Genomic DNA, 11,924 nt, shown 5'->3' with positions numbered 1-11,924 from the left:
CGCTGGAAGCGGCGCGCTCAGAACAGCGCTCGTAAAACCTGCGGCGGCTCCGAACTCGCTGCGGGCGCCGGCAGCGCGGCCGGCCGTCTCTGTAGGGACTTGCCCGGGAGCCCTCGCGCGGGCTCGCCCGCCGCCAGCCCTCGCTCGGCACCCTGCGGGCGCCGCTCCCGGCGCTGCCCGGCCGGCGTCACCCTGCACGGCGGCCGGGAAGGGCTGCCCGGCGCCGCGCGGCTCCTCCGCACAGCCCCGCGCGCAGGGCACGCTGCCGCGGCGGGATTAGATCCCTTGCAAATCCGCAGCCGCGGTGACCCAAATCCTCGGCATCCCAAGGAGCGGTGCCAGCAGGCGCCCGCTCCCCCGGCCCACAGCGAGGCCCAGGGTCCCTCTTCAAGGCCCAGGGCCCCCGTGCCCGCCTGGCTTTTCCTGCCTGTGCCGTTAACCGTGGGCTGGATGGGAGCGAGGGGCTCTGCCTTCCCCAGCAGCGTCCCCCCTTTTAATCCCTTGTCTCCCAGCCCCTCGTTGCAACACGCTCAACTCCATCCCGCTGCAGCGAGGCAATTAAGTGCCCTCCTAAATCCTCCCCGAAGCAAATGAGACTTAATCGCCGGCTTAAAGCTGAGCTGAACGCGGACCTTCGGAGCAGGGCGAGTTTCCCCTCTCCTCTCTGCACGGGGCCGTCACATGCTGCGGGGTCTGCAGGGAGTTCACRGCGCACCCTGCACGTCTCCCCAGCGCCCTTTGCCAGCCCTCGTGCCCAAAATTGCCCTTAAATTGCTCATGTCTTCCAAATTGCCCTTAAAGGCCACCTTTGCCTTTGCCCCAAGGGTTGCGCATCCCCTGCCCTGCTTGTGGTCCCGAATGTTGTCCTCATGGTCCTTCCTGGATGTGAATTGCATCAGAAATTCCAGAGCCCCTCAATGGCCACTGCTGCAAGACTCCCCGAAAGTGGTGCAGAAAGGAGGGAAATGCTGCCCTTAGCTCCTGCACACATGGAGTGAGGAYGTAGGAGGCTGTTTGTTTCATGCTAGCAGGTAGGTAATTATTTATTCACCTTGTGTTGGTTGGGTTTTTTTTTTTGGTTTCCCACCCTCACCCTGTGAGTCACTGCACAACTATCTGCCCTGCTGACCGGCCCAGGAGACACGAAAGGGCCAYGAAGTTTAACTCCCAACAGCTTGAGAGGGAAAAGGCACACGTGGAGAAGGATGCCAGGAGCAGAAAGGGGCTCCGCTTTGCAAGGCATTTGCATTAAGTTCTCAGCAATCCTGTGAAGGCAGACGATCTAGAGAGAGCTCCTCATTTCCCGTAGCAAGGCTTGGAGTTGATCAAATTCAACAAATGATCAACRGCCTCCAAAGACTCTTGCTGGGGCAGTTGCTTCATCAGGTCCAAGGCTTTTGCCCCCATTTCCCGTGCCTGGAAAGAAGCAGCAGAGACAAAACAACTGCAACGAACCTGCCTTTTCTCAATGGGTGCTTGAAATATCCGCGGAGCTTCACGGGAACAGGCGCTGGATCGCATCCAGGCTCCAGCAATTCAACCACTTGTTTCAGAGGGTGACCTGGGCAAGCTGCTTTAGAGGAGGGAGTAAAGCTGCCAACAGATATCATCATATTTAGGATCCAGTTGTGCAGACAGAAGAGATTACGGAGCCCAGCTCCCCCCCGCGGGAGATCATTACTTTCCGTCTGATAAAGCAGTTCATGTGAGCGCTCCCACATCTATTTCAGGAAAAAAACAGCTGCATTGACTCAGTTATTAAACTAAATCCCTCATTTCTCTTGGTAACTGCTCTAGTGATTAGACTCTCAGAAAGATTTGCCTTTTTTTTTTCTTTTTTCTAATTTGGATTTGTCTACTTGGCTCTTCCAACCACTAATTCTAGTTATGACTTTTTCTGCTACCATTAAGGGACCACTAGTGAACCACATTTTCACCCTCTAAGAGACAGACAGAACAAACTTAGGATTTTTTTTTGAACACTTGGCCCATCRTCATTGCTCCTTGGTGCTCCAAGGGAGTTACCACCTCGGGATCGGCACAGTCTGCTCGTGTTGCTCGCTTCTTGCGCCAGTGCGCTGGCCCTGACTGACCCAGGATAAAGTTGCAAAGCTCCATTGGAGTGAGGCACCCTGCACAAGGGTTTGGTGGGTGGATGTTCAAGCTGACTGCAAAGCCCTGTTTGATAGGCAGCATAAAACACCCGACAGGTTCACTGAGGCAAAGGTTACATGAGCAAACATTGCTCTATGAATATAAACGGTGTGACCTTTCACTGAGGACAAAAGCAGTCCTCACCAGGTGAAACCTACCTTTGATAAATCCCCGTTCAGGTAATAAAGCATTGCAAGGGAATGCAAAACTTTGGCGGTTCCATCAGGCTGTTGCTTTGGTGCCTTTTCTCTGAAATCTAATATTGTATTCAGTGCTTGAATTGCTTCAGTTTGCTGGGCTTCAGCTGCACCAGAAAGAAATAATCTTGTTGGCTGTATGTGTGCAAGATAATATATTCAAAACTGTCCAATTATCTCTTCTAGACATCAAAGCCCTTCTACTACAAGCATCAACGTGGTATTCCAGCTCCATGCAAATTCCATACCCATTAACAGATATCTTTTCATCCTGTCAGTAATTGTGTTGATGAGCCTTTAGTAAGGATGTTGAGTCATAACAGCTGCATGAAAAGAGCAACTTTTGTATCGCCGTCATGACCGAAGATCATATCGGGCAGCCCGGTCCTGGTGCGGTTTCTGCTGCAGCAACTGCTGATGGAGAGGAAGCCGTGGAAGGGGATCCACGGCAGTGTTTTTCCTCTCTGATAATGCTCTTGTACCAGAGATATTGGAAGACAACAGAGTTGGGAGTGCATGAGCTCCAGCCCTTGATTAAATTTGGTCTACAAAAATATCGGYGACAAAACAACCCAGTAAAATAAGGGCAGTGGGATACAGGGATTCTTTAATCCCATCTCCCAGCCTATTCCGCTTAACTGGGCAACTTACTGAGAGGCTCTTCACTGACGTCCCTGTCCTCATCGAACGGAGACGCTTCTGCTTGTGTCTTGAGAATCTGCTCCTGCGTTTGGACTGACTTCAGGAGAAAGGCATGCCAGATGGCTGTCACCTACCAGGAAGGGAATGGGAATGATTTCACTTGCATTAGCCCAGGCTGTTTAGCAACCAGCTAGGGTGTGAGCAACGTGCCCTGCCATACAAGCCCATGCCATGATAACCTGGTCAGCGGGCTGGCCGCTGCCAAGCCGAACGCTTCAAGTGGAGACCTGCTGCTCTTCCCGCAGCGGGAGCGGTAGCTAGAAGCTCACTTGACCACCTGACTATTAATTATCGTTGTGCTTGAGCAAATTTAACCAAACCTTTAGACTAAAAGCAAATTTGGCTGAGGCTTGCAAAGGGAATGGAGGCAGATTGCACCACTGCAAAAGCCTTGTTCCTGTAAGAAACCAGGCTAGCCCCACAAAGGCTAATTTTTTCCAGGTAACTTGCACAGCACAAGTTTAAGTAATTAAGGGGATTGGTTGTTATGTTCTTGCATGATCATCCTATCCTGGCCAGGTTTTATCAGGTGACTTTTCACTGTTACTCAGCTTCAGTTTCCCATGGCCCTGTCACGTCCCAGCTGCTCTTCTGTCTGGGGAAACTCCTGAGCCACCTTTTCTACAGGGAGTCTTTAAATTGAATAATATTGAAATAATTGAAGACTGCAACTTCAATGACAAGATTTTACTGAGTGCAGGATTTACCTATCCTGGTTGCAACTCACAGAAATATTTATCTATGAAAAGTGCTTGAGATTGAGGCCAGGAGGTGACACTGGCACTTGATGTGCTCGTCGTCATCCTAAAGGTAGTCGGGAACAAGGAAACTCAAGCACAGAGATTGAATTAAGAAATAAACAGCAGGTGAGCTTTGGTTTTACCAACCTCGGCAAACAGTGAGTTGGCCACGTCTGTTTTGTTCTGGCGAAGGAAGATTTTGGCCATGTGGAAATAACCTTCAGCCGCCTGAACAGCATCTGGCCCGAATGCACAGCTAGCAAGGTAAATCTGAAATGGCCATTTTTAAAATCAAAAAACATACACAAGTTCAGCATTCGTATCAAAACAGACTTGGGGAAAATTTCCATGAGGAGTTAACATTGGAGAGCATTCCCTCTTTTTCTGCATAGCTGCAGCGTTAGTCACACCTGACCTCAGCTGTAAAGCGTGGTGCTAAAAAAGGGGGTGCTCTCTGGTTTATACGGGGGATCTCGCCCCCCACCCTGCTATTCCCCGACGCTTCGCGGGCAGGTTGCCCACCCGTCCTGCTCGTGCTGTGCAGCCCGTACATCCTGCTGCTTTAAACGCTCGCCCGGCGGCAGCTCCCGGGCTCTCCGGCGGCACAGCCGGAGCCTCCGCYGGTGCCGGCATGGCAGGAGCTGCATTCCAGCTATTCCGAGCTGGCGTGTGACTCTCAGCAGACCAGGACGTGCAGCCAGGGTTCAGGCAGGTCTCGGGCTGCTCCGGCAGATACCAGAGTCTCGCTAAAAGCAAAACCCTTCTCCCTGAGCCCCTTTCCAGCCCCTCATCCAGGGTACCTAATAAAACCAATTCAAGAGTTTCTATATTATAGCAGCTGTAATATATTATGTAATATTGTAATATATATTATAACATCCTCCTCTTACCTAGGTCATCATGTACACCCCTAAAGCTGCTGCAAAAGGCTGCTATCAAATCCAAGAGCAGAGGAGATTCATCACTCTGCACTGGGTTAATTTAGTCTCTACGTGATACAGAGCAACGGTAAATCAGGGAGAGCATCTCTCTGGTGCATTAAATGGCAGGCAAAGCCTCTCAGGAACACAACTGGCAAGAGTCATTTCCAAAATGACAAACTGCTCTAGCAGCCAAAGAGAATGAAGCAGGGAAACTGCCACTGAAACAGCTATTAGTTAAATAAACAATCTGTGTCTTTTTGTGCCTTAAATAACAGTTGAAAGAGAATTGTTGCCTAACCAAAAAAAAAAAAAAAAGAAGTATAAAGGAAAATGACAGTTGAAGTAACTTATCTGCTGAATGAAAGGCAACTCTACCCGGCTGTGGCAGGGAAGTCTATTCATCTCCAGACCACAACAGAGCTGAGAGATAACTCTAGAAGCAGATGGGGCAAAGACAAGGTATACACAACGCATGGGAATGAAGGTTACTGCAAAAACACCACTTTGCATATGCACAGACACAGATACGGGTGTTTTAGCTCTAGACAGTTCTGGTTTGCTTAATGTGCTTACCTTCCTGATACCCAAAATCAATCCTACGAATGWGTCTGCTGTTTTATCTTTTTTATAGCACACTGGCACAGCTAAAGAAGGAAGAGAAACTGAAATGCTTTGGTGTTTTAACCAGCTTACGTCGTTGGCCAGGTGATAGAGTGACTGCTCGAGGTCGCCTTTAGCAGCATAGAGGAGACCCAGATCCCGGTGCAGTTTGAGCTGGACAGCAAGGCTGCAAGCTGGAGTTTTGAGGATGAGCCACTGAGCTTGGGAGAGATACGTCGTTGCCTGCATAAGGCAGCCAGCATCTGAAAGGACATGCAGAAACAAGCAGGTTACAAGCTGGGAGGTTTTTATCTTTAGAAATGCTGAGACTATTGCCCATTTTCTTCTTGCAGTGGATACAGAAGTCTAGTTAGTGGATTCTCACTTCTCTGCTGAAAGCTCCTCAGTCCAACAAGTGTTCAAAACCTAATTTACAGGCAGGCTGGGTGCCTAGAGCTACCAGAGGAGGCAAAAAGTACCTATCAATTAATATTGCTGAAAAGTAGGTCCAAAACAGCTCCCRTTTGCTACAGTGGCTAATTTGTGTATTATCACATAATTACTGAGGGGATTTTTTTCGCCCCCTTCTCTCCTCACTCCATTTAAGRCAGTCATTGGGACTGTTTGATTTTGCTAGAAGAGCATCATGTTCACCACCAGAACAGCAATGGTTTGCAACGATTTCTCAGTCCTTTACATCTGCGGCTGAAAAAACTGGTTCTCACACTTAAAAAGTGTTCTAACTTTTTAAACTACTTTTATTTTTTTATAAAGCATATAGTCAATGAGAAAAGGTCACTCTGGTGAAGGAACTGAGATGTTCCTCTGATGCAATCACTTCAGAAATGCTTGGCAATCCCCTGAGACCAAGAGCCCAACCAACCACTCTTGGGAACTGAATGCTTCAGAGAGCCACACCAAGCCACCAAGGCAAAGAGCTGATTTCCAGCTTGCTTCTCCTGCAGGATTCAGAAGAGATGGGGAGATTTCCTTCACTTATGGCTGGTGAGTGGCTCTCAGAGAGGTGGATGACCTCTCAAATCTCTCCAGAATGCCCTTGAGGAAGGACAGGGTAGAGACGCAGTGCGATGTTGAAACGCAAGGCTTATCCTTTCCTGATAAATAGTAAAAGGAAACCAGAAACCTGACCCCCCAGGGAGGTCTTGCCCTTGCCAACGTTACTATTTAGACCCATTCTTACCCATGCAGGCCTCGGCCAGGAGGAGATAAGCGGGCACCACGTCCACGGAGCACGCGCCGTACACGCGGATGCTGAAGCGCAGCGCTTGCAGACCCGCGGGTATCGCCTTCCCCGGCTCTCCTTCAAGAATAAACTTCTGCGCCGTGCTCTGCGCAACGTCAATTATGTATTTCTGCGAGGAAACGTAACAGCACACAGCAAGCAGAGGATAAGGGGATGTGATAAGCAAGGTTTTGCACTTAAATTGTTTGCAAACTGCTCTTTTTGTAGAGGATGTTAAATTTGCAAATGAAATGAACTTAGTTGCCTCTAATGAATGGATGGAAATTAGACCTGTCATACTGGAGACTGGCTTTTGTTCCTGCTTCTAGCAGGAACAGCCCTGGGTGATCCCTTAGGTCAGGTGATGTCTTAAGAGATGAGGAACCCCTGAAGCCCATGAAGAAAAGGCTAATACTTCTGCAGCAAAAAAAATCTGTGAAGCACAAAGAATGAGCATCACAAGACCACGGAAAGGCTTAGGCAGAGGGGCTGCAGCAGGGTATTGCTGACAGTGATAATGATGACTCAGAGCAGGCAGCAGCGCGTAGCATATGGCTTGCCAAGGTAGTGCCAGCACGGCACGTCTCTGGTCACAAGGGACCTTGGAAATGAGGACATGGCTCTTCCGTGGGTGCTGCGGCAGCAGCCTCGTGTGCATCCTGGACATGGGCTGCTTCTTCCTACCCTCTTGTGGCCGGTTCTGGCCTCTGAAAGCTGCTGAGCTCCTGCTGTTTTGGGTCTAGAGCCTGGAAAGCTGGTCAAAACCAGGAAATCTTAATGCACAGCACTGTCCTGCCTCTCCAACGCCAGAGCTGGGTTTGGCCATCAGGCAGCTTCTGCAGGATTCCTGCTGGCAGTCAGAACCCATAGCGTTCCCATCCATGCTTTTCGCTGTCTCCTCGCCCTCTGCAGCACTTGGTTTCTTTRTCAGCTCCCTAACGTATCTCCACTTTAGTGCTTCTTCCTTGCCAAAGCTCGGCTGTGACCGCGGAGGCCACGTCCGCCCAGCACACTGAAGGACGTCAACAAGAGAGAGCCGAGCACTTAGCTTTATCTCTTTGCTTTCACTCTAACAGCCACGAGCTCCCAACGCTTCCGTGCTGGGAGCCACGGGCCTGCCCGTTTTGCCTCTTTGCAGGCTCYGTTTTGGCTAAGCAGAGGAAAAAAGCAAATTGTGGCTGTCTTTCCTGCCTTTGCCTTCTGCGCAGGTGTTTCAGGTCAGCATCCTTCTCTGTTTATTCCCCCTCAATAGGATCTCCATGGCCTCCCATGGATGCAGGGGGAAAAAGGAATCTATTTTAAGGCATCTGGAGGGAGGATAAGCTACTGGCCAGACTCCCCTTGCGGCGGGAAGGGCAGGAGGCCGGTGCCCCACAGCACTGAGTATTTAAGCCTGCATGGMAGTAAGCCTAGAGGGGGATCATTAGTTTTGGTCCCACACTGTTTTTCATCTTGCTTCTAGCCCCAGACCTGCACCCTTTGGGCTCTTTTCATGTGTGTTGCAATTAGAGATTTCTCTGAAGATGCCCCCACGCAGTTTTTTTTTTTTCCTTTCCCCATTGACAGCGGTGCAAGGAGGCCAAGGCGGCCGGCTCAGCTCCRGGAGGATCGGAGAGCGCGCGTGGGGCTCGCTTGCTCCCTTGCAGGTACGGCAGCGAGACGACGATGCAAAGAGGAAGCCGCGTTTCCAGGCACGTCGGGAGCCCTCGGAGTYGAGACTTGCATGTGGCAGCGCCGGCGCTCCAGGACTGCTGTAGCTGGCTGAGCCGTGGATCTTTTCCCATACCTGGGGGCTGTGGTGAGCTGACATCACGCAGGCAGGTGAGGCTATTCCACCAACAGAAACTTGGAGATTTGTCAGCTCGAAGGTGCTGTCTGCAGGCACCCCCTCGGCTATGTTGACAAAAGCAGATTTCTATCAACAAAGCTTTGGAGCACAGACAAGGTATGAAACTCATAATCTCCTGGCTCTCAATTTAATCCACCTTCCCTTGGGCCAAAGGGCATTCTGATGYGCACGAGCTTTCCTGTGTCCTGACCAAGGCCTAGGCTGTGTGTTTTCCAAATAAACACTGTGCAGGAGTTTGAAGCACAACAGAAATGTTCAAGAAATAACAAACCTCTGGGCTGGCTTTGAGCAGAAGGGTTTTTCTGTTTCTTCTGAGTGTCACGAGACTATGTAGCTTTCCCCTTTGCTTCAAAAGCCCACTTTCGTTGGCTCTGGGAGCAGGAAAATGAAGCCAGCAAGATGGAGCACTTCAGATAATCTCACCCTCTGCACGCTGCTCTTCTGACACTTGGCAGYTTGGCTTGGCCAAACCTTACCTGCAGCAGCTCCTTGTACCAGCTCAATGCAGACTTCATTCGTGGGCTAGGAGCTGCAATCTTGCTGCAGACAGAAGCAAGATTTTGCTTTTCTACACATAGTGACTTCTCTCTTGAGAGAGATTGAAGATGAGGTGCCAATCCATACACGATTCTGAGAATTTATTTTATTTAAATTATCTGGAAGCAACAAGAGTCATGGAATGAATAGAGTCACAGCTGTTAAAAATCATATACAAATCTCTACTTAGGAAAATAAAATAAAGCATGGGCAGCAGGCTCTGATCTTTTCCCATGAAGTCAATCCAAGCCTTGGTTCAAGGTGAAGTTCTGCAGTTGCTATGGGCTAGCCTGCGTGCTCACACCAATCAAAAGGGGTGATTCTCTTTTAGCCTCCTTCTCTACCAGCCCCRTGTTCCTGCTGCTTCACTTGTAACCCAACAAAAACAAGTCATTAGCTTCCAGCTGGATTAGTCCCTTGATCTGGTCACCACGTGGCCTTTTGTAATGGATACAGCATAACTCTAGTTCCTAGAAAATCAATAATGAAACAGCAACGGGCGCTTTCGACATCAGTGTCCAACCTGTTGGTAAAGGTTCTTGGAGGTGTCTGTCTTTTTTTTTTTTTTTTAAATCAAGAGCTAAGTATGCAAAAAGAGGTAATTTTTTTTTTTAAAAGCTCCACCATTCCAGCAAGACCAATTTATTTTTGCTTCCTTGCAGATTTTTGAAAAGATTAACTCAAACTTGAACTGGTTTTTTTTTTCAGTGGTTTTATGTGATGGAATTAATCCTGCCAGAACACCTATGTGACTGAGAAACTAATTTCTGTCACAAAAGRCTTTTTCCTATACTCAGGATGCCTCCCCCAGTTTCCAGACACTGGGATTATAACCTATCCTACATGTTTAGCTAATGGTTTCTTGCCTTGACCTCATCACTGCCGCTCTCTTGGCTTCTAGGCGCTATGGTTATAACCTACCTTACTTGGATTTCAGTCAGCAGTCCTGCCTGTGACTCTCAATCAGAGAAGATTTTTTAGAAATCAACTGAGTAATCAGTATAGTTCCTTCAAAACTTAAATTTGGTACCTGCTGAGGAGTTATGCAAAGGCAGACGGATAAGTTTTTCTTTTATGGGAAAGTCATCCTAGTAGCAGATGTATTAGGGTTGGTTGTTTTTCATCATGTTGTGGAAAGGCAGATTCTGCAGAGGTTTAAACCTCCCAGGCCAGAAGGGAGATGCACATCTGCACATCCCACGAGGCCAAAAACCAGAGATAAAAGATCCTACTGAGCGGAAAACTGTTTTAAAGCAGGCCAGACCAACAAAGGGAGGGGACTTTTCCTTCGGCCCCCCTCTTTGAGAAAGGGGAATCCCTCTCATCATTAAGAACCAAGAATAATCTGTAAAAAACAAAAAAAATCAKGTCCAAACCAAACTTTGCCTTTGTGAGGTTAAGAAAGGTACTGCTCAGGGAGTGCTGCTATCAGGGCAAAGATGAGGAAGTTCAGGACTGATGAAAGGCAAGAGGCTGGTGGAGAGGATGCTCCCACTCCTTCCCAGGCAATGCACGCTCAACATTGCTATCTTTTTATTACTGAATTTAGCTCCTCATTCCCTAAAAMAGAATTTAAACAAAGTACCAGATGCTTTCATGCATCAAAATAAAGGAATAGAAGATCTAATTAAATCACTGGTAGCCCTTTGAAGTGGTATTTTCTTTTTTCTTGTGCATACCTGCCTGTTCAGCAGTTGTTCCATGCCATGCTTTCTTTCTTTTTCAGAGCTGAAAAAAGGTAAGGATGTATGGATTGGAATCAGCAGCTGGCATATTCTCTCATGGATACTAACCCAGTCAGCTTCCTGGTGATCGATGTCACTAATAAAACAAAGGAAGAAATGATGAAATGATGCAAAGAAATGTAGCCGCCTGCTGTTGTTTCTTCTGGATTTTCMCTAAAACACCTGCCCGCAGCCTGCACCAGTTCACAGCTGCTGCTGTGGCTCCATTCCAGGGCACACGTGGCGTGTGGACACGGGGAGGCTGCCGTGCTGTGACTGCAAGAGGGAGTGAGTGCGTCAGAGCTCCGCTCAGGAACTGCCTACAAATTGTTTTCACTCATCCCCGTCTCCCCAGGGCTCATCCCTGTGTCGCCAGATCTCATTCCTGCTCCCCTGGAGCTCATCCCTGTGTCCCCAGGGCTCGTCCCTGCTCCTGTGGGCCATGTCCCTGCATTCCTTCTTCCCTAGGCCTCATTTCCACTGCCTGGGGTCTCATCCTGCACTCCTGCGGCTCATCCCCGCTCCTCTGGAGTACGTCCCCACAATCCTWGGCCTTGTCCCTGCTCCCTTGGGCCTGATTCCCACTGCCTGGGGCCTCGTTCCTGCAGCTCTGAGGCTTGTCCCTACATTCCTGGGGCATGTGCCTGCATCCTGGACATTGTCACCCATACCCCGGGGCTCATGCCTTCATCCTCAACCTCATCCTCGCAGCTCTTGTGCTTGTTTTTGCATCTGTGAGCCTCACCTGTGTGCATCTGTGGCTTGCCATCATGCCCTGGCTCTCATTCCCACATTCCTGGGGCTCATCCCTGCCTCCTAGACCTCATCCACACACCCCTTGGGCTTGTCCCTGTGTGCCAGATCTGACCCCTGCTCCTCTGGGGCACATCCTCGCTCCTCTGGGTACGGCCCACCCCACTGGGCCTCATCTCTACCCCCCAGGCTTGGTCTGCACTACCTGGGACCTTGTCCCTGCACCCCGGGGACCCTGTCCCTGTATCCCAGACCTTGTCCCTATGCCCTAGGGCTTGTCCCTGCTTCCCAGGGCCTCGTCCTTGCCCCTCCAGGCCCTGTCCCTGTGCCCTGGGCCTTGCTCCAACCCCCGTGGGGCTCATTCCGGCTCCTCGGGGGCACGTCCCATGGCGCAGCGCCTCATGCCCACCGCGCCGGGGCCCGGCCGGGGCTGCCGGGGCCCGGGTCCCCGCTCACCAGTAGGCGGCGAGCCCGCACCGCGCGCAGCGGCGCCGCGCCGCCG

General features: G+C 50.1%; 1 protein-coding gene across 1 annotated transcript; it reads right to left on the bottom strand.

Moving 5' to 3' along the window:
• Positions 1-1,194: 1,194 nt before the first annotated feature.
• Positions 1,195-11,915, bottom strand: ZMYND12 (zinc finger MYND-type containing 12; the record flags this gene model as incomplete). The annotated part of the gene is made up of 9 exons (XM_026053618.1): positions 1,195-1,416; positions 2,313-2,458; positions 3,003-3,123; positions 3,941-4,063; positions 5,410-5,579; positions 6,518-6,689; positions 10,625-10,673; positions 10,739-10,766; positions 11,879-11,915. Coding segments are annotated over 9 exons (966 nt in total), but the record flags the coding sequence as incomplete, so codon positions are not given.
• Between the last annotated feature and the right edge of the window lie 9 nt (positions 11,916-11,924).

The sequence above is a fragment of the Nothoprocta perdicaria genome, unplaced genomic scaffold (assembly GCF_003342845.1).
Source record: "Nothoprocta perdicaria isolate Ctin4 unplaced genomic scaffold, notPer1 scaffold_117, whole genome shotgun sequence".
Classification (NCBI taxonomy): Eukaryota; Metazoa; Chordata; class Aves; order Tinamiformes; family Tinamidae; genus Nothoprocta; species Nothoprocta perdicaria.
Note: the sequence above shows the minus strand (reverse complement) of the source record. Positions and strands in the feature narration are given on the sequence as shown.